This window comes from Oncorhynchus keta, chromosome 19, assembly GCF_023373465.1.
Source record: "Oncorhynchus keta strain PuntledgeMale-10-30-2019 chromosome 19, Oket_V2, whole genome shotgun sequence".
Classification (NCBI taxonomy): domain Eukaryota; kingdom Metazoa; phylum Chordata; class Actinopteri; order Salmoniformes; family Salmonidae; genus Oncorhynchus; species Oncorhynchus keta.
The window spans coordinates 75,538,786-75,564,271 of record NC_068439.1 but is presented as its reverse complement, the minus strand read 5'-3'; the positions used below and the strand labels follow the sequence as shown (position 1 = coordinate 75,564,271).

The window sequence follows — 25,486 nt, the reverse complement described above, 5'->3', positions numbered from 1 at the left end:
GTTGGCTTGTCCAGGAGGTCCAGTCTTTGCTGATCAACTGGAAAGGACCGGACCTGACCACGTACGGGGAACTGGTCCTGGAGGGCACCTTCAAGGTCCACCGGGCCAAGAACGAGCGCACACTCTTTCTCTTCGACCGCATGCTCCTCATCACCAGGCGCCGAGGAGAGCACTACGTCTTCAAGACCCTCATCTCGGTGAGTGCTGCTTGCTGGGGTCGAGGGTTAGGGGGTCAGGATTTGTCAACCCTGTTGTCCTGCGTTTTTTTCCTGTTTGAAATCCGATTTAGTTTTGTAAAGTCTCCATTATATTCCAATCACTTAGTTTGAATGGCGAAAAGTAATGTATTGTGTGTTGCATTTATTGTATATTCATTATTAGGGGATTTATGTAAATTTGCACTTGTGCTCTGATAATGTCTTATTAATGGTCCCTAAGGGGATTAATGAAGTTGATGAGTTGAATTTTAAAAACAGCTGAGTGTGTTTTGGCTTATCTGTGGTTTGTCCCATTGGTCTAAACTAACTTCCTGTCGTCGTTTCCTTTCTTTCCTGATGATGAATGACAGATTAGGTAGTAGGACTGGAACTGATCTACTCCTTTCCTGATGATGAATGACAGATTAGGTAGTAGGACTGGAACTGATCTACTCCTTTCCTGATGATGAATGACAGATTAGGTAGTAGGACTGGAACTGATCTACTCCTTTCCTGATGATGAATGACAGATTAGGTAGTAGGACTGGAACTGATCTACTCCTTTCCTGATGATGAATGACAGATTAGGTAGTAGGACTGGAACTGATCTACTCCTTTCCTGATGATGAATGACAGATTAGGTAGTAGGACTGGAACTGATCTACTCCTTTCCTGCGTCAGTGATATTGACGGACCCAATTATTTTCTGTGGTTTATGAATATTTTCTCTTTTTTTTTTTTTTTTTTTTTTCCAAACTTTCTTCCACCTTCCTGATATGTCACGTTTGTCTTTCCTATCTTTCTGGTGACACTGGGTTTGATCAGTGTTCATCAGTGTCCCCTACACACTGAATTAATGAATATACTTTAGTATTACATCTCATTTTCCCTATTTGAGTGCGGACCAATCTTTTCTCTTCACTATATTTCATTCGGTTTTCATGTCTCTCCTGTTTGTTGGGCTACAGTGTTCCACCCTCATGCTAATCGAGAGTGCCAAGGACTCTCTAAGCTTCAGCGTCACTCACTACAAGCACCCCAAGCAGCCCCACACAGTGCAGGTGAGTGAGGGAGACCTCTCAACCAACCGCACAGTACCACAGTGGCTAATTAATGGGAATGCAGACATAGTAGGAGAACAGTAAGACACATTAGTAGTGGACTTTTAGAATCATGAATGCCATAGTTCAGCATGTGAATCAGATTACAGTATTGTGTGTGGGGAGGTTGGTTTTTATAACCTCGAAGGGACCAGACGTCCTCACAAAGATAGTAAAATAAGGGGGAAAAACTAACAAGTGGGGACATTTCGCTGGTCCCCACAAGGACAAAAGGCAGTTTTAGATTTAAGGGTCAGGGTTATGAGTTAGCTTTTGGGTTAGGGAAAATAGGAATTTGAATGGGAATCATTTGTTTGGTCCCCACAAGGATAGTAATACAAGTGTGTGTGTGTGTGTGTGTGTGTGTGTGTGTGTGTGTGTGTGTGTGTGTGTGTTCATGGCAGATTCTGATAATACAACTGTATGAATATTTAAAGTAGGTCAACTCTCACCTTGCAGGCATTGTTCCTGTTGTGTAATAATGTAGACTAGATTGAAATAAGGCCTGCTGTTCATAAGAACCTGCACCTGTAGAATGTAGGTGTACTGATGTACTGGCTTGGTTTTTGCCAAAACAAATAATCATTACGCCATCATTATCATAGCCATAAAACTGTCTTCTGTTTTTGGTGTTTGTTTTTTCTTTACTGTAGTGAATTCTCTGTGGGAATGCATAGGAACTTACCTGCCCCCTCTCTCACCCCCTTACCCTCAGGCCAAGACTGTGGAAGAGAGAAAACTATGGGCCCATCACATCAAAAGGATCATTCTAGAAAACCATCAAGCCATCATCCCTCAGAAGGTACATATGAGGTGCTATTGCTAATATTAAAGAGGGAAGGGGGTAATCTAAGGGGGGATAGCTGACGGTTGTTTTTGTGTTTCTTTTTATCAGGCAAAGGAGGCCATCTTAGAAATGGACTCGATTTGTGAGTATTCGTAGTGATTATTAATGCACTTTTCTGCCCAGCCACATATTTTTATATCCAAGCAACATCGGAATGAAGTTAATTTATTTAAGAGTGGCGGAGAGGGATGCTTTTAATATACTGACCAAAAATATAATAAGCTACATGCAACAATTTCAAAGATTTTACGGAGTTACAGTTCATATAAAGAAATCAGTCAATTGAAATCAGTTCATTGGGCCCTAATCTATGGATTTCACTTGACTGGGCAGGGGTGCTGCCATGGGTGGTTCTGGCTCCCAAGTGGCTTGGCCAGGTCCAGCCAATCAGACTTAGTTTTTCTCCACAAAAGGGCTTTATTACAAACAGAAGTACTCCTCAGTTTCATCAGCTGTCTGGGTGGCTGGTCTCAGACGATCCCGCTGGTGAAGAAGCAGGATATGGAGCTCATAGACTGGCAAATTCTCGAAAACAATGTTGGAGGCAGTTTATGGTAAAGACATTAGCATACAATTATCTGGCAGCAGCTCTGGTGGACATTGCATTGTTGCATTCTGTGGCATTGTGTTGTGTGACAAAACAGCATATTTTAGAGCTGTCTTTTATTGTCCCCAGCACAAGATGCACCTGTGTAATAATCAGATTCCTCATATGTCACATCTGTCTGGTGGATAGATTATCTTGGCAAAGGAGAAATGCTCTCTAACAGGGATGTACCCATTTTAGAGAGAGAAGCTTTTTGTACATGTGGAACATTTCTGGGATCTATTATTTCAGCTCATGAAACATGGGACAAACACTTCAGATGTTGCGTTTTATGTTTTTGTTCAGTATAGATTAGGTTATTTATTAATAAATGTTATAGAAATTATGGAATGGCAGTCGTTGTGTATTGATTATTTCAGACTGACTGCTTCCTCTTAAAGGACTTCATTAGTACTTGACTAGAATATATGTATTCATTATATACAAAAGCCACACACTGTAATAATATTGGAAAGTGAGTGGATTGACCATCATGCGTCAGCTGAATTTCATTCTTCAATATTTTAGTATTTATTGTTCTTGGATCATGATGTCATTCGACTATAAAAGTTCATCGGGTGTGATTCATGATGTGTAAGTCTGTTAACGCATGTTTGTCTCTGTGCCTAAAAGACCCATCAAAGTTCCGGTACAGTCCAGAGAGAATGAAAAAGGCCATGTCCTGCCAATCAGACGAGTTTCCCAGAGAAGGTCGTCAGGGGCGACGGCAGTCAGGTAAGCACCCAACTTTAGTCCTGAAACTCAAATATCTATTATTGATGTGTAAACCATTCACTGCTGTGTATGTGAACGTACAGGGAAATTATATGGGGAGACATATTATGACTCTAGTGTTTTCAAATGTTGATTTGATTTGGCCAATGTTCAAATTGTGTGTCAGTCACGTAGCTAACGGTTACTCTACATGCTTTGTTAGCCTGGATTCAGATTTGGCTTTACGTGTCACATTTACATAACTCAAATATTGTGTCTCACTGAAAAGGATTTGACAATGACCATCTATGCAGTTTTTTGAATTGTGATGAGGCGGGGACTGTCTGAAGTGGCTCTCTTTTGAGACGTGCTCATTGTCTATTTCTCTCTCAGAACCGACCAAACAGATCCTGAAGAACACCAAAGGTAAGGACACAAGGCTTTCATCCCAACCAATTTCATGTCATCATCAGCCATTATGACAAACACCTCTGAGAACCTTTTTGTGACTGTTCAGAACCTACTTCCTCTGTGTAATAGTCACAGTTGGTAACCAAATATGAAAGGGTTAGCTTGAGGAAATGCGCATCTCCTATGATGCTGGTGCAAATGGTGGATTCTATGTCTAGTATTTGGTATTTTATTAGGATCCCCATTACCTCCTGCCAAGGCAGCCACTACTCTTCCTGGGGTCCAAACTGAAACAAAACAACACATCAAAACAATAGTCTACATCATTAATAAAACAATAGGTCACATAGACATCGTGCACTGTACAAATGGACGCTGCTCCACCAGTGTGTGATGAGGGACCATCACATAGCAGGTGCTTCAAAGAAACTGTGGGTAGCAGTAAAAGGAAAGCACCTTTGTCCTCATTTTGGGGAGAACAAAAGCTAAGGTCTTTTACTTCTCCCTCTGAAATGAGAGCATAAAAGCCCCTTGGTTGCTCCATCGAGTGTCTCTCCAGCTCTTTTCTAGTAGTCAAATGTGGTTTGGAGAGCCGATCAGTGTCTCTTGCCCATTCGATTGATTCAGACTTTTAGTGAAAAATGTGACATTAGCATTATTCATTTTATTTTCTCATGCGCCTTGTGTGGTGTGACAGAGAGCTAGGTTTAGTCCAAGCAAACAATGTTGTCAGACTGCAGACTGACTAATTAATTTTCCAAACTCAATATGGAACTGTCAGTCATATGATACTTTGGCAAGGTTTCGTCTAAAGATATTAGACTAATTCATTGGAGAAGCAAACTCAATTTCATCATCAGGGAGGTATCATTGAGTGCATTTTAATTTGGCTTAATTGACTGAATACTTAGCTTTTTGTACCTTTTTTTTATTACATTTTTTAAAATATTTCTCTTCCCTTCTTGTTCACCTGTCCTGTTACCGGTGGGGATCCTACAGCCGTCCTCAAGGTAAGCCCAGAGTGATCCATTTGAAATTGTACTTGATAACAAACACATGCTCTATTATGCTGCACTTATCTCTGCTCTCAAAGCCCAGCCGAGGGGAATTTACGGTTAATAATGTCGGTTAACATGCCGTTCAAAGATAGCTAACGTCATACAAAGGAAGGCTTTTTTTTTTCTAAGTGAGAGGAAACGTACATCTGTAGATGGACATTTAATTTAGTGGCCTTAAATTCAGGAAATTACAGTTTATATTTTGGAACTGCCCTCAGTGGTTGCTTTCCCATGATTATTTCAGAACAAATGAACAGAATGCTATTCAATTTTCACCCCATGCAGTGTCTTATCCAAGGGTGGGAGGAACTCTGAACTCGATGTGAAATGCATGTCTTGTCAATTGGCAATCAGTGTCTTATTCCCAGGCACTTTAGGGGTCTTTTTTTTAAACCTTTATTTAACTAGGCAAGTCAGTTAAGAACAAATTCTTATTTTCAATGATGGCCTAGGAACAGTGGGTTAACTGCCTGTTCAGGGGCAGGACCTCAGATTTGTACCTTGTCAGCTCGGGGGTTTGAACTTGCAACCTTCTGGTTACTAGTCCAACTCTCTAACCACTAGGCTACCCTGCCGTCTTAATAGGAACCATCCTGTTGCTCTGTCTGGGATTTACTGTAGCTCTATAATGTCACCACATGTGGGTATGAGACGATTTTTGTAATAGGGCTCATGTTTTCACACAATCCAGAGTATTTGCTGAGTGTGTGGAGATACCCAACAGGCTTTACTGAATAGGTCGTGAGGAGGTTCGTCAGACAAAATGCATTGTATGATCTGTGTGACTTCACGCTACAGCACGCAGACAGTGAAGGAGCCCTACCAGACGACCCGCACTCCATTCAGGCAGCCGCTAGCGTCAGCACCCTGGGCTCGAGCCTAGGCGAGTCCGAGGCTGAGAGGCCTAGTGTGGAGGAGGAAGAGGAAGAAGAAGAAGAGGAGGAGGATATGGGCCTTAGGAAGGGCTCACTTGAGAGGCTAAGCCCCAGTGACATTGAGGAGCCGAGGACAGGGTCATCATCCCACAAGGGCAGGGCGACTCTGGGGGAGGAATGTGACTCGGATGATATTCTGATGGAGGAAGACCAGGTAGAGGACTTTGCCAGTTCCATGCTGGCCGCCATCTCCTGCTGGCACTATAGAGCCAGGGCTTTGCTTTCCATGGGGGTCACAACGGTGAGGCTCTAGGTGCCACCATCGGGTTTCCTTCTTCTTCTAAGCTTTGTAGCTACCCCCCTCCAGTCCCCAGCTTGGCCACGTTGGTCCACCCTAGTCTAGCCCAGAGTCTTGTCAGCCATAACCTACTAATGTCTTGGATAACCCCTTGTCAATGCTATTCGCATCCTGCAAACAGCGACTGACTTTCATGTATGGTGCTCCGTCTAAGCATGGATGCTCTTTGTCTCAATGCTTTCTACATTCAGCTGCGTTAGACTACTAGATGCATGATCGTCATACTCCCGGAGTACCTCTAATGCTGCTTATGTGGATTGACTGTGCTTGTGTGAGTGACTGTGCTTTGTGCTTGTGTGAGTGACTGTGCTTTGTGCTTGTGTGAGTGACTGTGCTTTGTGCTTGTGTGAGTGACTGTGCTTTGTGCTTGTGTGAGTGACTGTCGGTGCTGCAAAAACAAGGGGATGAATGGAACCTTATTAATTTCTATTTAACTGACAAAATGACCTTTTGTTGGTTTGCTGCCATTTACAATGTCGTTGTCATTGCCTCTTGTGAATCTCTCAATTAAAAAGGGAATGAAAAAGGGTAGGTAACTGCCCTCATCTCTCAGTTTAGCACAAACCTTGGCTCCAATGTCTCACTCTGACACTGCTCCCAGGACAGGTACATACTAAGAAAATCGGAGTCACCCTTTTCTGTTTGTGCTCTAAACTACTGACCAGTCCTGAAGAAGTTATGCATGCATAGTGTCTTGTTTAAACCAGCTCATCTATAAATGTAATCTATAAAAACAAACCCCCCGGTATTTTCTCATTTGTCTGTTTATTTATGCTGAACTAAAATAAGCGTTTGCTGCTACTTGAGTGTCAGTCTGACATTAGCGTCGTCTGTTAACACAACACTGATTTGCATGTCGTCTGGGATTGATCAACTAATGGTGTGTGCATAGAGTGTGCTGTTGATAATGAAGTTTGCTGATTCACAACACATGCTTTACCTGGCTCTAAACCCCTTGCAAATGCATCGCAGTCCCATTCTTACGATGTACATCTTGAACAGACCAGTATCATCTTTCACTCTTGTAATTAAAGTAATATGAGACTATAGGGTCAAAAATAACAGATTTATTTGCAATTTATACAATTTTATGAAAACAATCTTGAAGACAAATGTTGTATTATTGCTTATCAAGATGTATTAGCCCTGTCTTGGCTGAGGTTAGGAAGCTAATTCTAAATATTTTTAAACCTGGTTCTAAAATTATATTTTTCTTCCTGAAGGATGAAGAGGGAGACGATGTAGTTGAGGAGAATGGGTCTTACAAAGAGAATGGGATTTCATCTGGTCCTGTGTTACAGTCGGAGACGGAGCAAAGCACCTCCATCGCGGAGAAGGTAAAGACGTGCCAGAGCTGGTTGGTGTTTGTGCCTCCCCACTGTACCATCGGAATCTGTGAAAAATCAAACAGCATCCTGGGGATGGAGGGAAAACATTGCTCATCCTCTGTCCACTCCACTTTCATCTGTCTCAAGTTTCTGGGTTTGGTCTTCACCACTTACCCTGCTTCAGCCAGGGCCACTGACATTATTCAGTGAAACGTTGTGCCCATATGTCTTGACTGATGTACTCCATCAAATGATGGCCGTGGAAGTGGCCTGTCTGGGTCAATGTGTCTCTTCCAAAATACTTCTCCTTGCCTCTCAGATTGGAAGCACTGTCCAACCAAGCTTTCTGCTTCAGATTCATTCTGTCACAGTAACAGAACATGTTTCAGAATCTGGGAGATAAAATGGAACTGTAGGTCATGTGAGGTTTATAGGTGGGTCACTCCACCAATTAGGTGCTTTTTGAGTAGCCTAACTTGGCTGGGGGAGGGGGGGTGGAAATGTCACTTAATTTGTACTTTCTGTCATAAAGAACACATTTTCTACCTAATAAAAAAAAAACGCATTCCTTCCAATCTTGAGGTTAAGTATAAAAAATGCTATTTGCCTATTAAGTGCCAAATAAAGTAACATGGTTGACAACCTCATCTTAAATCAGCCATCAATCTCTTTTTGACGACAGGGGGAATGGAACATTTTTGTGTGCAACAGGTAGGGGCAATTCAATGCAAGCTCAACTAAATATATACTTTCCGAATGCACTCTACTCTAATATATATATATATATATATATATATATATATATATATATATATATATATTAGAGAGAGAGATAGAGTGCATTCGGAAAGCATTGAATTGCCCCTACCTGTTGCACACAAAAAGCTTCCATTCCCCCCTATATATATATATTTAGTTAGTTAGTTAGTATAGTGCATTCGGAAAGTATTCAGACCCCTTGACTTATTCCACATTGTATTACATCAGTTTTATTAAAACATGTATTAAATTAATATTTTTCCTCATCAGTTTACACACTACCCCATAATGACACATTTAAAACAGAAATACCTTATTGACATAAGTATTCAGACCCTTTGTTATGAGACTTGAAATTGAGCTCATGTGCATCCTGTTTCCATCGATCATCCTTGAGATGTTTCTACAACTTGATTGGAGTCCACCTGTGGTAAATTCAATGGATTGGACATGATTTGGAAAAGCACACACCTGTCTATATAAGGTCTCACAGTTGACAGTGCATGTCAGAGCAAAAAAAACAAGCCATGAGGTCGAAGGAATTGTCTGTAGAGCTCCGAGACAGGACTGTGTCAAGGCACAGATCTGGGGAAGGGTACCAAAATATTTATGTAGCTTTAAAAGGTTCCACACAGTAGCCTCCATCATTCTTAAATGGAAGAAGTTTGGAACCACCAAGACTCTTCCTAGAGCTGCCCCCTGCCAAACTGAGCAATAGGGGGAGAAGGCCCTTGGTCAGGGAGGTGACCAAGAACCCGATGGTCACTCTGACAGAGCTCCAGAGTTCCTCTGTGGAGATGGTTGTCCTTCTGGAAGGTTCTCCCATCTCTGCAGCACTCCATCAATTATGCCTTTATGGTAGAGTGGCCAGACGGAAGCCACTCCTCAGTAAAAGGCACATGACAGTCCGCTTGGAGTTTACTAAAAGGCACCTTAAAGCAAGGTTCTCTGGTCTGATGAAACCAAGCATGTCTGGAGGAAACCTGGCAACATCCCTACGGTGAAGCATGATAGTGAAAGCATCATGCTGTGGTTATTTTTTTCTGCGGTAGAGACTGGATGACTAGTCAGGATCGATGGAAATATGAACGGAGCAAAGTTCAAAGAGATCCTTGATGAAAACCTGCTCAGGACCTCAGACTGGAGCGAAGGTTCACCTTCCAACAGGACAACGATCCTAAGCACACAGCCAAGACAATGCAGGAGTGGCTTTGGGACAAGTCCCTGAATGTTCTTGAGTGGCTCAGCCAGTGCCTGGACTTGAACTCGATCGAACATCTCTGGCGAGACCTGAAAATAGCTGAGCAGCGACGCTTCCCGACCAACCTGACAGAGGTTGAGAGGATCCTCAGAGAAGAATTGGAGAAACTCCCCAAATACAGGTGTGCCAAGCTTGTTTCTTCATTAACAAGAATACTCAAGGCTGTGATCACTGCCAAGGTGCTTCAACAAAGTCCTGAGTAAAGTGTCTGAATACTTACTTAAATGTGATATTTCAGGTTTTTTTTTGTCAAGTTTTGCTTTGTCATTATGGGGTATTGTGTGTAGATTGAGGTGGGGAAAAAATATTTTATGCATTTTAGAATAAGGCTGGAATGTAACAAAATGTGGAAAAAGTCAAGGAGTCTGAATACTTTTCAAATGCCCTGTATTCAGTTGAAGTCAGAAGTTTGCATACACTTATGTTGGAGACATTAAAACTAGTTTTTCTATTTTTGCAACCAATAGAATAAAAAATATATATATATATATATATATATTTGACCTTTATTTAACTAGGTAAGTCAGTTAAGAACAAATACTTATTTTTAATGACGGCCTAGGAACAGAATGTAATATATAGGGGCGATACAACCATCCCAGCTCTGCAGACATTTCATTTGTTTTGGTTCTGTCCATATGTACAGTTCAAGTCGGAAGTTTACATACACTTCGGTTGGAGTCATTAAAACTCCAACCACTCCCCACATTTCTTGTTAACAAACTATAGTTTTGGCAAGTCTGTTAGCACATCTACTTTGCATGACAAGTCATTTTTCCAATAATTGTTTCCAGAAAGATTATTTCACTTATAATTCACTGTATCACAATTCTAGTGGGTCAGAAGTTTACAAACACTAAGTTGACTGTGCCTTTAAACAGCTTGGAAAATTCCAGAAAATGTCATGGCTTTAGAAGCTTCTCATTTGAGTCAATTGAGGTGTACCTGTGGTTGTATTTCAAGGCCTACCTTCAAACTCAGTGCCTCTTTGCTTGACATCATGGGCAAATCAAAAGAAATCAGCCAAGACATCAGAAAACAAATTGTAGACCTCCACAAGTCTGGTTCATCCTTGGGAGCAATTTCCAAATAACTGAAGGTACCACGTTCATCTGTACAAACAATAGTATGCAAGTATAAACCCCATGGGACCACGCATCCATCATACCGCTCAGGAAGGAGACGCGTTCGGTCTCCTAGAGATGAACATACTTTGGTGCAAAAAGTACAAATCAATCTCAGAACAACAGCAAAGGACCGTGTGAAGATGCTGGAGGAAACAGGTACAAAAGTATGTATATCCACAGTAAAACGAGTCCTATATCAACATAACCTGAAAGGCCTCTCAGCAAGGAAGAAGCCACTGCTCCAAAACCACCATAAAAAAAGCCAGACTGTGGTTTGCAACAGCACATGGGGACAAAGATCATACTTTTTGGACAAATAACTTCTGGTCTGATGAAAAATAAATTGAACTGTTTGGCCATAATGGCCTTTGTTATGTTTGGAGGAAAAAGGGGGAGGCTTGCGAGCCGAAGAACACCATCCCAACCGTGAAGCACGGGAGTGGCAGCACCATGCTGTGGGGGTGCTTTGCAGCAGGAGGGACTGGTGCACTTCATAAAATAGATGGCATCATGAGGAAGAAAAGTAAGTGGATATATTGAAGCAACATCTCAAGACATCAAGTTAAATCTTGCTCGCAAATGTGTCTTCCAAATGGAGAACGACCCCAAGCATACTTCCAAAGTTATGGCAAAATGGCTTAAGGACAACAAAGTCAAGGTATTGGAGTGGCCATCACAAAGCCCTGACCTCAATCCTATAGAACATTTGTGGGCAGAACTGAAAAAGTGTGTGCGAGCAAGGATACTTTAAAACCTGACTCAGTTACACCAGCTCTGTCAGGAGGAATGGGACAAAATTCACCCAACTTATTGTGGGAAGCTTGTGGAAGGCTACCCACAACTTTTGACCCAAGTTAAACAATTGAAAGGCAATGCTACCAAATACTAATTGAGTGTATGTAAACTTCTGACACACTGGGAATGTGAAAGAAATATAAACTGAAATAAATAATTCTCTCTCATACTTTTCCGACATTTCACATTCTTAAAATAGACTGACCTAAGACAGGGAATTTTTACTAGAATTAAATGTCAGGAATTGTGAAAAACTGAGTTTAAATATATTCGGGTAAGGTGTATGTAAACTTCCGACTTCGACTATATATACCAAAATGAAGGGTTATGTTCGACTGGTTCAGTTCTCCACCATAAAATTTACAAAAAGAGTAGGACCAGCTGCTTTTACACCATGATTTGACTATTTATATATTTTTTGTATTTTTATTGGGGTGCGGGGACTGTTGCTGTCTGAACTTATTTAACAGTAATAGTCAACAGTAAAAATGTTGTTGTGCATCAGAAGTCACATTTTTTTGGTAAGTATTGTTGAATTACTGACCAGGGTAGGGCCCATTTGCTCATCCGTTATAATATTTTTATAAAAATGGCAACATTTGCCTAAGACAAAATGTGTAGAATTGCAGCAAACATTTTCTCTACTGCCCATGAAAGAATGCTCAGAAATAAATGTTTTTGCGCAAATGCCTGTATCGCATTTATGTTGTTCTCAAGCGGACATAAGGGTGTGTTCATAACAATTCAACTGTTCCACTCTGTTAGCTAGCAAATAGATTTTATTTTGCTAAACTTTAATATAAATATGGTCTGGCTAATCACTAGCACTTGGGCTTGAGAGGTTGTTGATGAGACTGTTAGTTTTCTACAGCCTAATGCCTGCTACAAGTAGTTATTAGTGAATGTGCATTATGCATGGTTCTAGTAAAATTTGTAACAAAAAGGGCATTTTCATAGACAGACTTGAAAGCCAGATCAGTGATTTATTGCAAAAAAATCAGGTTAAACTATTTTGATAAAATAAAATAACGAATGGGTCTTATGGTTGTGGAAGGCTTATATTTAGCCTCGGTATAATTACACAAGCCCTGAATTAATTTGATTATGGCTGACTGTTTGTAATGCATTGTATTTGACCTGTAATTGTACAACAACAATAATTGAAAGAATTTTTTTTTTTTACATGTATATACAGTACAGTACAGTCGTGGCCAAAAGTTTTGAGAATGACACAAATATACATTTTCCTCTGTTTGTATGAAGGCAATTTGCATATACTCTAGAATGTTATGAAGAGAATGATCAGATGAATTGCAATTAATTGCAAAGTCCCTCTTTGCCATGCAAATGAACTGAATCCCCCAAAAAACATTTCCCCTGCATTTCAGCCCTGCCACAAAAGGACCAGCTGACATCAGTGATTCTCTGGTTAACACAGGTGTGAGTGTTGACAAGGACAAGGCTGGAGATCACTCTGTCATGCTGATTTGAGTTTGAATAACAGACTGGAAGCTTCAAAAGGAGGGTTGTGGTTGGCATCATTGTTCTTCCTCTGTCAATCATGTTTACCTGCAAGGAAACACGTGCCGTCATCATTGCTTTGCACAAAAAGGGCTTCACAGGAAAGGATATTTTTGCCAGTAAGATGGCACCTAAATCAACCATTTATCAGATCATCAAGAACTTCAAGGAGAGCGGTTCAATTGTTGTGAAGGCTTCAGGGCGCCCAAGAAAGTACGGTAAACGCCAGGACCGTCTCCCAAATTTGATTCAGCTGCGGGATCGGGGCACCACCTGTACAGAGCTTGCTCAGGAATGGCAGCAGGCAGGTGTGAGTTCATCTGCACGCACAGTGAGGCAAAGACTTTTGGAGGATGGCCTGGTGTCAAGAAGGACGGCAAAGAAGCCACTTCTCTCCAGGAAAAACATCAGGGACAGACTGATATTCTGCAAAAGGTACAGGGATTGGACTGCTGGGGACTGGGGTAAAGTCATTTTCTCTGATGAATCCCCTTTCCCATTGTTTGGGGCATCCGTAAAAAAGCTTGCCCGGAGAAGACAAGGTGAGCGCTACCATCAGTCCTGTGTCATGCCAACAGTAAAGCATCCCGAGACCATTCATGTGTGGGGTTGCTTCTCAGCCAAGGGAGTGGGCTCACTCACAATTTTGCCTAAGAACACAGCCATGAATAAAGACCCAACACATCCTCTGAGAGCAACTTCTCCCAACCATCCAGGAACAGTTTGGTGACGAACAATGCCATTTCCAACATGATGGACCATCTTGCCATAAGGCAAAAGTGATAACGAAGTGGCTTGGGGTACAAAACATCGATTATTTTGGGTCCATGGCCAGGAAACTCCCCAGACCTTAATCCTATTGAGAACTTGTGGTCAATCCTCTAGAGGCGGGTGGACAAACAGAACCCCACAAATTCTGACAAACTCCAAGCATTGATTATGCAAGAATGGGCTGCCATCAGTCAGGATGTGGCCCAGAATTTCATTGACAGTATGCCAGGGTGGATTGCAGAGGTCTTGAAAAAGAAGGGTCAACACTGCAAATGTTGACTCTTTGCATCAACTTCATGTAATTGTCAATAAAAGCATTTGACATTTATGAAATTATTGTAATTATAATTCAGTATTCCATAGTAACATCTGACAAAAATATCTGAAGACACTGAAGCAGCAGACTTTGTTGAAATTAATTTGTGTCATTCTCAAAACTTTTGGCCACGACTGTATATCGTGAATCGCTCATAAATCTGAAACAATCTAGATATCATTTTAGGCCCTACCCCCATTAAAGTTGCACAAGCACTAATTTCATCGAACTACCCAGGTACTGACACATTTTTAAAGATGTACATTTTGCATTGTTTGTTTTCAGTGTATGTTGAAAAAGACTTCACTTGTTTAGAGAATTGATGAATGTTAAAGGTGAAATATGCAGAAATCCCTCTGCCATTTCCTGGTGGCAATAAATTGAAAAGTTTGCCTAATTTCAGTTTGTGACTAACTAAGCAATGCATAGTGTAGAGAATCATTGTACCATCTAAACCGCTGTGAAATATTTTTTCAGTGACCAAAAATATAGTACTTTCATCTGTTTGAATCTGTTGTACAAATCCGAAAGTAAAAGACGCAAGAGCGAAACTTAAGAAAGGAAAGTATAGACACAGGCGCACATAGAACACTTCTACCCCTTCTTACACTGGCTTTCAATGGAAATGACAGATCTATAACTCTGATCTCTATGTTAATTTGGTAGGGTCACCCCAAAAAGTTATAAATTGCAGATTTAAGGATGGAGGTTGCTTTTGTGCTCTTACTCAGAATTACACTTTTTCTCCAAGGCTCCTCAGGACAAGCCACTGCTCCAGACAAAGACCTCTGCCTCAGAGTCCACTGAAAGGCTTAAGCCAGCCCCCTCGGACCCAGAGAAGGCTTCTGCCACTCCTCCCAAGGTCTGCACCACTCCTCCCAAGGTCTGCACCACTCCTCCCAAGGTCTGCACCACTCCTCCCAAGGTCTGCACCACTCCTCCCAAGGTCTGCACCACTCCTCCCAAGGTCTGCACCACTCCTCCCAAGGTCTGCACCACTCCTCCCAAGGTCTGCACCACTACCCGCTGGATCACGTTACCAGAGCCCCAGAGTGACAAGGAGGATGCAATGGAGGAACAGACCGGGGCGTCGTCAGCATCTCAGTCAGATGACATAAAAACATTGAGCAGTGCAGAATCTTCAGAAGAAGAGGAGGAAGAGGAAGTAGCAGCAGCACAGGAGAGCGGGCCCAGCAGCATTCTACCTCCCTCCGTACTGAATCAAGCCAGTGCCATCGCGGAGCACTTCACCAACAGCGCCAGGCGAAGCAGCACGGATGATGCCCGCTCCCTTGGCTGCCCCTCGCCACGCCTTCCCAGCCGGACTGGCAGCACCCTCAGCCTTGGCGGCGAAGGCAATGAACGCCCCCACTGGCTGAACAGCTCCTGCTTCGAACCGACCCAGGACAACTTTGGCGGAACGGATCTGACTATGCTTTCTCCGAGGGATGACAGCCTCTTTGAGATCCACAGGAGGAGAGACTCTACCCTATCCAAGCAGGACCAGTTGCTCATTGACAAAATCAAAAGCTACTACGAGACTGCCGAGCACCAGGATGCCAACTTCAGCCTCAGGCGCAGGGAGAGCCTGACCTACATCCCTACTGGCCTTGTCAAGAACTCTGTCAGCTGGTTCAACAGTTCGGACGAGAGCCCTGGCGCAGAGAAAAGTGATACATCAGCCTTGGCCACTTCCTCTGCACCCCACCCTTCCACTTCAGAACCTGATTCATCCAAGGCTCCAGGCGTCTGGGACTGCATGACCTCCGGTGGATCATTTGACTCACTGGAGTTGGAAAGAAGTAAGAAGCCTGAGGTGGTGGGTTCAGAGGCAGAGAGAAAGGACCGGCCTCTGGGTTTACAGGAGAGGCACATCCAGGACGATGAGTTCCGACCTTCATCTGAGATGATCAAGGTTTGGCAGGACATGGAGAAAAAGGGGAGTAGATCCCAGGGAGAGGCCAGAGGCCCTGTGAAAGACACCGAGGCTCAACAGAAGACCTCTAGAGTCGCTGGTCCAAGCCTGAGCAGAAGGAGCCAGACTCCAAAGAAGAACTCTGAATCGGAGCCTGACGATTCCTTTATGATACTGGAGGAAGCTGACCTGAGCACCATCACTGAAGAATCCATGAGCCCTTCGCCCATTAAGAGCAAGGTGTTGGGGCTTGGCCGTACAGCGAGTGTGAGGGATCCCCGCAGATCCAGGGTTGACGAGGGTAGGCTTTCCAGAGCTCCTATGCCCAGGGTCATCCAGTTGAGGGCTGAGGAAGGGGAGGAGGCCAGCAAGGAGCCTCAGTCGCCAGACGATGCGGAGATGGCTAAGAACAAAGTTTTCCAGTTGGCCCGGCAGTACAGCCAGCGTATCAAGTGCACCACACCAGCTCCTAGACAGCGAGATGTCCTGTTTGGAAAGAAGAATCTGCCCTGTGTGATCGAGGAGAAGCCAGAGAGCTCAGGTACGGAAGATATGGAAGAGTGTTGTGTTTTTCTAAATGATGTGCACTCGGGTAGGGAAGAGCTTTGTTTGTCCCTAAGTGTTGTGCCTCAAGAAGTGCTGTGTTATTCTTTTTACCAAGTAGGGTTTGAATTAGTCTTAGCCTCGCTAGGAGGTGCTCTCCTATTAGCCTGGCAAATATCGGTTTCAAGTGACTGATAGGGCTGCCCACATTGGGGGGGAAGATTTGATGGAAAGGTTTACTAATAGATTGCTTAGCAAATCATACAGTTTTTATTTATGCGGCCTATGTAGTTTACATGCACACTAAACCAGTATTACTTCGACTATGGCAATACTCTGAGTAAGGCAGAGTAAGGTCTTAATTAGAGTAAGCATACTCTGAGTAAAATAGGTTGACTATCGAGCTATTTTCCACATTATTATAAGATTATTAGGACAAGTAATCGCCTTAATCGGAGTATTACTCTTTCTCTGAAAACTTTTCGGCAAACAAGCGCACAGGAAAGCAACTTACTCCAGAAGAGAAGGCATTGGGTGAGTCAAGGTAGGATGATGAGTAGCTGGTTTTAGCAATGCTAATTAGTATTCTCCAGCCAATTTAGCTTGTTTGCTAAATTGTGTCATTGGTATGTCGTTGTCGTGGGTATATTAGCGGTCGTGACGGACATGAGACTGAGCTCACGATAAGCTCCCACTGTTGTCAATGCAGCCTACTACATTGGCAGCGTGAGCAGTACAGCAGCACTTAAAGCACGCATTTTGACTCTATTTTCCTGAAACCGACACAAGTCGCTGAGCTTCTGGAAACTGGAAGAAATGTATTGCGCTGCCTTCGTAATATGCTGCCTGAGTAGCAGTCAAAAAACTATGCTGACAGAACACGAATGTGATGTTTTGTAGTGCATTGTAGATTTGTCATTACTGAGAATATTGTTTTACTCAGAGTATTCACAATAATCGTGAATATTGTGTGCATGTAAACATACCTGAAGATACCAAAACTACTAAGCAATATAGACCGCAGTGTCCCTTCGGAGCATTACAGTATACCACACGAGAATGCCCAAAATAAAAACAGAACTTTCAACTTATTCTGATACTCTGACGCTCAGATACTTCCTGTTAAGTCTTGTTTATGTGGTGTGTTTTACAGGTAAACCCAACTTGACGCTGCCCCTGCTCCCGTTTGATCGTGTGAGCAATCTCCAGGAGTTGAGTCCCATATCTCCCAACCCTGCTCACATGCCTAGCTCTTTGGGCAGTCCCCGAGTCCTTTCACCCGGCCGCATGTCCGCCAAGAGCCCACTCAATCCTACGCCTACCGAGGCTTTTAACTGGCCCGACGTGCGGACACTTCGCTGCAAGTATGCCAGCTCGGACAAAGATCAGTCCCAGCTGCCGCCAGTTAACCGAAGCCGTTCAGTTCCTGAGAGGATGGACAGCGGCCCCAAAAGGCGCTCAAGCTTCTGCTCCAGCTTAGTCACTGCTTCTGGTACGGTCGAGGCTCCGGCCTACAGACCCCACCTCAGCAGGGACCCTGGCCCTGGAGAGGGGTTGGCTAGACTCCACAGGGCCGGGTCATTGGACCAGAGACTGAGTGGGCTGCATCTGAGTGAGCTACAGAACCTCCAGGATGAAGTCCCTAATGACAGTTACTACATCTCGGCACAGGCCACCATGCCCAATGACCACAGGGTCGTTGTTGTGGAGAAGGTTCCGGAGCCTGAGACAGAATCCAGCTCTGCAGAACCACTGGAGATGGTACTCAGGGCAAGGAGAGTAGAGGTGGTAGAGGACATAGATGATAGCTATGTCCAGATCCGTTCACCGACCACTAGAGAGAAAATCTCCATCATGGCTGTAATCGACCGCTGCCGGGCCTATCAGGAGTCAGATGAGTATAGGCAAAGGGAGGAGGGCGGGGCTAAGGCAGAGTCAGTACCCTTAAGTGGGAGGGGCAAGGAACTTGACAAGGGTTCACCCTCAAATGAAAAGCTTGAAGATGCCCAGAAAACTGCCATGAACTTGGTCAAAAAGACAGATGCTAGTCAACAGAACGTGGTGAAAAACTTGAGACAAAAATTCCTTAACTTGAGGTGAATAGCACCAGTAAACTTTTTAAGTAACCTTTTATTCTGTTCATATTTTTCATCAACTAAGGGGTTTAAGTTAGGTATGTTGATCTCAAGTTAGGATTCGGTGTGCGTGTTGGTCAGTCTTGTACTGCAATTTAATGGTTTAAGCTTTGCTGTCAAACTTTCTGTGTACATAGAAGCGGTTATTGTGACAGCCCAGGGAAAATGTAGTTGTTTTGTCTCAAATGATGCATAGAAATGTTTAAATATCTATGTACAATACTCAAGAGAACCCTCTCTTGATCCTGAAATGATGTCGGTCTAAAGCACCTTTTGTATAGCTTGTGTTGTTCCATCATAAGGCAATTGTATTGCACAATTGAAGAGAGCAATATTTTTGAGGGAGTGGAATGTATTTCGTTTTCTTTCTAGGGTGGCTACCCACTGGGCACAGATGTCACTTCAACGTCTAGTTTTGATTTACATTTGATTGACTTGTCAACTAACGTAAATTCAAGGTAAAACCAACAAACATTTTCACCATCATTGGATTTAGGTTCAAAGTTGGGTGAAAAAAAGACAAATTACCTAAATTCCTTTACGTCAATGACCATGTTGATTCAATGTCTTCAAATGTAATTGTTTTGTTGAAATGATATGGAAACAACATTGATTCAACCAGTTTGTGCCCAGTGGCTACTGTGTCTCTGACATGAAATGAAAGCCCCTCAACATCATAGCAGCACTACTGTTTACTGGAAAGCACAGAAATATATGATATTGTCTGACGACAATAGTTTTCGGGGGAAATGCTGACCAGAAAATTAAGGGAATGAGTCTGAAACTTGAGAGCATTGCATAATTTGCTGTTTTTACCATCTTTCCTTGAACTCTCACCCTGCACTAGACTTAACTTTCACTGCACATGGCCTGACCACTAAAATACACATGAGAGAGTCATGGCCATACTGGGATATAATGGTTTGTTAATTGCCCTGTGACCACTTTATAAATCCCACCTGAAGTGGTGATAGCTCAAGGATTGTCTTGTAATTTTATATAATCATTGAATTATCAAATGGATTGAGAATCAAAGACCCTGTATGAAGTGTTGCTCTTTTCTAGTTAGTCAACTTCTTACCTTGATTATATATATATCATTGTTCAGTTAATTGGCTAATGATGTGCACTTTGTATGTGTTCTCTGCTTCGGCTGCCCAAAGGAACTTCATTCTCAGCAACAGGTCATTGAAATGAGTGGACGTAAAACTTGAAAGAGTGAGATCTAGTGTACACGTATAGATCCAGGGGACCCTAGTCAAAAGGGTCCAGGTCTTCTACTGCTAAAAAGTGTTACTGTCACTGCTCACTACTCCGAGGGTCATTCCTTTTCTTCACTATCTACATTTACCTCTTATTTATTAAGCCAACGTCAATTTATGAACATTACTTGTCTTGTCTTTATATATTTGTGAGTGTGTATGTATGTGTATATATATGTGTATATATAGATACATATATATATTTATATATATATATGTGTGTATATATAGATATATATGTGTGTGTGTATGTTGTCTTGTATCTTGACGGTTGTACAGAAATGTTTGTGTTGCCTAGAGACGGTATACATTCCATATTAAAACATACGGCTCACTTGTCCAGAAAAAAATGTTTATTGTGTGCGCATGCGTGCGTTCGAGTCAGGGAGAGCATGTCTTTCTGTTTCTTTTAAAGAATTTGGGCTGCATGGCTGAACAAATAAGGTTTAGTTGAATCTCCTTTACGGTTTACATATTAGAATTTGGGCTGCATGGCTGAACAAATAAGGTTTAGTTGAATCTCCTTTACGGTTTACATATTAGAATTGGGGCTGCATGGCTGGACAAGAAAGATTTCGTCGAATCTCCTTAACACGGAACCCAAACCGTCTGCGTCCGCCATCGTGCACACAAAATTATTTTGTACCCCCACATCAAACGCGATCGTGACACGCAGGTTAAAATATCAAAACAAACTCTGAACCAATTACATTTATTTGGGGACAGGTTGAAAAGCATTAAACATTCATGGCAATTTAGCTAGCTAGCTTTCACTTGCTAGCTAATTTGTCCTATTTAGCTAGCTTACTGTTGATAGATCATTTGTCCTGGGATATTAACATTGAGTTATTTTACCTGAAATGCACAAATGCCACTGACCTTGTTCGTCTTTCAGTCACCCACGTGGGTATAACCAATAAGGAGACTGCACGTGAGTGGGTACCTGCTTCTATAAACCAATGAGGAGATGGGAGAGGCAGGACTTGCAGCGCGATCTGTGTCACAAATAGAACTGACTTCTATTTTAGCCCTTGGCAACGCAGACGCTCGTTGGCACGATAATTGAATAATATAGATTTCTAAATTAATTTTGCAACGCTCGCGCAAGCGGTGTAGTCAGCCTGTTATAGTGTCCATATTAGGACAGGCTCGTCGTACTCCTTAGAAAAGAATCATGACATTTAGAATGATTCGGTCCATAAAAAGGATATGACCACTACATGTCATGACGACAACAGACATTACCTGAATTAGGAAAGCTGCTGTTTGGTAATAAGAGACTGCTATGAGGTGGTTATGGTTCAATGGTTTCTAAACAGACATACTTTTTATATAATAATATATGCCGTTTAGCATATATGCCAATTTGACTTATTGTCATCCGTGCATACATTTGACATATGGGTGGCCCCGGGAATCGAACCCACAACCCTGCAAGCGCCATGCTCTACCAACTGATCCACACAGGACCACTGAAGGTAGATTTGAAATACACTACAGTCTGCTAAATGGCTCTCCTACTTGTCAGCGAAGTGATTGGAAACCCTTTCAGAATGGGTAGAGAGGAGGGAGAGTGTGCATTGACAATGGGACAGATGCAATTGTTGTTCGCGGTACCGTTGAACACCAAGTAACTCGACGGTGAATGTGGGAAGATCATTACGAGTGTCGTATATGCGTTTCACATAAGCCTTAGCTATTCTCTATAATGTGTTTCTAGCTATTATAGAACAGAAAATCCAGCAGAAGTGGATCCTCTATCATTATTTTGTTATGTTGCATTGTCTATTCTGTTCCTTATGTGAGATTTTCAGGTGTAAGATTTTCCACTCGTAGCATTAGTAAACAACAATGTCATTTCTGAGAAACTGATGCTAGTGTCAAGACTGCGTTCAGTTCTAAACAAGTAGTGCTTTATGATTATGATATGTAAATAAATCTGTCATGTTTAAAAAGGATGTGTAGGTATAGACTTTGTCACAGAGAAATATAATAATTAACTTTGATGCATCTTACCGACCTGACTGCCAACCAATGATCTATATAATACCGGGATTACTGATGCTATGTATTGGCCAGTGAGAGGCTTTGAAGCCACCTGCTGCCATATTGGTACTCCTCAGAATGAACAGCCCTCAACAGGAATGAATTCTAGTGTTTCAATTAAAAGGGCAATGTTACATTTATTTATTTATTGTAGAGTGGGGACCGTAACATTAGTACTCAATGAAAAATTCAACTTTAAGGAAAATGTTTTAATATATTTTGTATTTTAATGTTTCTCACATAATATATTTCAAAAGTATGCATTAAGGTGTCTAATGGAATATACTTGCGAAAATGTAGGAATGTAGACCAATCTCTTTACAATGGTGGAGGAGTATGAAAATGTCTGTAGCGGCATCCAAACAGCGTCCTGTCAGTCATCTAGGGTTTGGGTTTATCTACATGATTGGGGCAACCTGAGTGGTGGTAGAAAGAGTGAGGCTGTGTTTACACAAAATCTGAAAAAAATTCTGGTAGTTTGGTCAAAATAATAATAAAAAATGGATTTGTTTTCTTCTCAAATAATTTACATATTTGTTAAAGCCCAATGGCGTGTTGAGTTTGAACATACCAGGAACAGCATATTTCAACTATGACTTTGCCTGCAGGGAAATCTGTGTTTAAAACTGTTTAAAGGAAGTTTCTCTTTTAGTATGCAGTGGGGCAAAAAAGTATTTAGTCAGCCACCAATTGTGCAAGTTCTCCCACTTAATTACAGGCCTCTCTCATCTTTTTTTCATCATATGTACACTTCAACTATGAAAGAAAAAGTGAGGGGAAAAAAGTCCAGAAAATCACATTGTAGGATTTTTAATGAATTTACTTGCAAATTATGGTGGAAAATAAGTATTGTAACTTTTTTGCAAAATTCTTTATCAATATTAAAGTAACATTCCAAAAGTTTGCAGAACTGTATCGCAAGTAAGGACTGGTGAACTTTTGAAAGGGCAACAGAAGTGGCTCCACTCGCAGGAAGTGGCTCCTCTCGCAGGCAAAATCATAGTTTGAATGGGAACCCAAGGGGGTTTATAATAGCTCTTTGGTGACTGGGAGAAAAATGATATTGTGAGTAATGGGGCATATGTGATAAGTCTGACATTATTGTGTTCAAGTGCTTTTGAAGGCAGACCAATTCTTCAACCAATAAGGTTTTAGCTAGCTTGATAAGATGGCTTAAGTTGCTAATAATAAGGTTAGCTAGCTTGCTTAACATTGACATTCTGGTCAAACTATCTACGTTATCAACATAAATTGATACATTTGTGATTGTAAAAAAAAAATGGTTATGTTGTCATTTGGTTGAAAAGGTGAAAGGTAAGTGGTGAAACTCGGGTAATAAAAGGATCAGTTTCCCACTTGGAGGGTCGTTCAAAACGTCCGATATCTCTGACAGCATGTGACCGCTCCATAAGAGAGCAAGAAATAAGTGAAAAGACCAGTTATATTTCATCCTTTCCAGTTGTATTTTATTGGCAGTGTAAGAGCATGAAAAACAAGGGTGACAGTAAATACAGTGAGAATTAATTCTAATAATGTAATATTTATTAGATTCTCTCTGAATGCTCCTTTCCTCTCCTGTCTCCACTTCCAGTCGTACATGAATACCAATATTGAACAAAAAATATAAACACAACACGTGAAGTGTTGGTCCCATGTTTCGTGAGCTGAAATAAAAGATCCCAGAAATGTTCCATATGCACAAAAAAGTGTATTTCTCTCAAATGTTGTATACAAATTTGTTTACATCCCTGTTAGTAGCATTTTACATTTTATCCTTTGTCAAGCTTATCCATCCACCTGACAGGTGTGGCATATCAAGAAGCTGATGAAACAGCATGATCATTACACAGGTGCACCTTGTGCAGGGGACAATAAAAGGCCACTTTGAAATGCAGTTTTGTCACGCAACAAAATGCCACAGTTGTCTCAAGTTTTGAGAGAGTGTGCAATTGGTATGCTGACTGCCGGAATGTCCACCAGAGCTGCTGCCAGGGAATTTCATGTTCAATGCTCTACCATATACTGCCTACAATGTAATTTTAGAGAATTTGGCAGTATGTCCAACTGGCCTCACAACCTCAGACCAGGTGTCTGTAATAAAGCCCCTTTGTGGGGAACATTTTTATCCGATTGGCTGGCTCCCCAGTGGGTGGGCCTATGCCCTCCCAGGCCCACCCATGGCACTGCCTAGCCATTTGAAATCCATAGAATAGTGCCCAATGAATTGATTTCAATTGACTGATTTCCTCATATGAACTGTAACTCAGTAAAATCTTTGAAATTGTTGCATGTTGCGTTTTATATTTTTGTTCAGTGTATTTTTTAAATCTATTGCTATATACTTCAGTAAGCTTATTCCAGATCTGCATGTGATGACCACGACAACCAAAGGACACACATAAGGGCCATTATTCACAAAGCGTCCCTGAGTAGGAGTGCTGATCTACGAGTTCCCCCACCCCCCCTTATTCATTATGATTTAAAAGGCAAAACTGATCCTAGCTCTCCTACACTGAAACACTTTGTGTAAACGGGTCCAGGCTAGGATAGTAGCGTTAACTCACGACAACCCACATTGATCCACTAACGCTTTAGTTTAAAATCATCTCTACTTTATTTAGACTTATATGGAGAAAACTCAAGTGCCACTGCCAGACTGTAGACAAGATGGACACTGATGTGATCAGTGATTTGAAGCGCTCTCTTGGTGTTTGTTACTGAAGCTACTTGGCCAGGGACTGTAGTGTACTGAAGAAGTCACCTGCCTCTCCAGTCTCCTCTTGCAGGAGAAAGGAGGGACAAAGTCCATCGGGTCCTTGATGCCCAGGAGGATGTTCAACAGGCTGGGTTTATTTTCCATGTGGCTCCTATAGACAAATTCACAATAATCCATCACACATTACACAAAACAATCTGCACAATACTTTCAAACAGTACAACAATGTTCTGTAACACAGAGTTATATGAAAGTCACCAGTTTTAACGTTTGAGTCTCCACATACTGTATAGGGTTACACGCATTGATAGAGAAGTGGGATGAAGTTGACCTAGAGACTGATCTAAGATCAGTTTTGGGGTTTTCCCCTCAAATGGTTAGGTAATGATATGGGGAGGGTAAGCTGATACTAGATCAGTGCTTATAAGACCTAATGTAGGTGTGACTTGTTTTCACTGACCTGACTACAGTACATCTGCTTCGTGGACCATCATGGTGAGAAGTAGGTAGGCAGCCTAATTCAGTGAAGGTGCTCATGTACTGGCCTGGACATGAGAGGATGTTACAAGTGGCGAAGCTATTATGTCAGAAATACATTGCATTCAAAGTCAGTTTGCTTTTGAGGTTATTTCTAGCCATCCATAAGCACTGTAAAAAAAAATGTAAGCTTTATTTTACCAGGTTAGTCTCATTGAGATTACAGATCTTTTTAGCAAGTAAGAGGTAAATTCTCTTCTAGAAAGATGAAAACATTCTCAAAAAGCTTATTTTTAGCCTGGTGTGCCAGACCTAATTCAGAGCTATTTAGTCTTACCATATGGTCTGGCACACCAGGCTAAGATAGC

At 41.9% G+C, this 25,486-nt stretch overlaps 1 protein-coding gene across 4 annotated transcripts in view; it reads left to right on the top strand.

Annotated features, from left to right (window-relative positions):
- Window positions 1–23,616, top strand: part of LOC118398858 (pleckstrin homology domain-containing family G member 3) — a 124,578-nt gene extending 100,962 nt beyond the window's left edge. For 2 of the 4 annotated variants that reach the window (XM_052471313.1, XM_052471310.1), the window contains 11 exons: window positions 15–197; window positions 1,166–1,258; window positions 2,013–2,099; window positions 2,193–2,226; window positions 3,364–3,465; window positions 3,838–3,870; window positions 4,855–4,865; window positions 5,712–6,089; window positions 7,370–7,483; window positions 14,776–16,480; window positions 17,636–23,616. In XM_052471313.1, the coding sequence (XP_052327273.1) occupies window positions 15–197; window positions 1,166–1,258; window positions 2,013–2,099; window positions 2,193–2,226; window positions 3,364–3,465; window positions 3,838–3,870; window positions 4,855–4,865; window positions 5,712–6,089; window positions 7,370–7,483; window positions 14,776–16,480; window positions 17,636–18,582 (3,687 nt within the window). In that variant the 3' untranslated portion in view covers window positions 18,583–23,616. The remainder of the gene's footprint in view (window positions 1–14; window positions 198–1,165; window positions 1,259–2,012; window positions 2,100–2,192; window positions 2,227–3,363; window positions 3,466–3,837; window positions 3,871–4,854; window positions 4,866–5,711; window positions 6,090–7,369; window positions 7,484–14,775; window positions 16,481–17,635) is intronic. The other 2 variants (XM_052471311.1, XM_052471312.1) reach the window with 2 other exon arrangements.
- The last annotated feature ends 1,870 nt before the right edge of the window (window positions 23,617–25,486 follow it).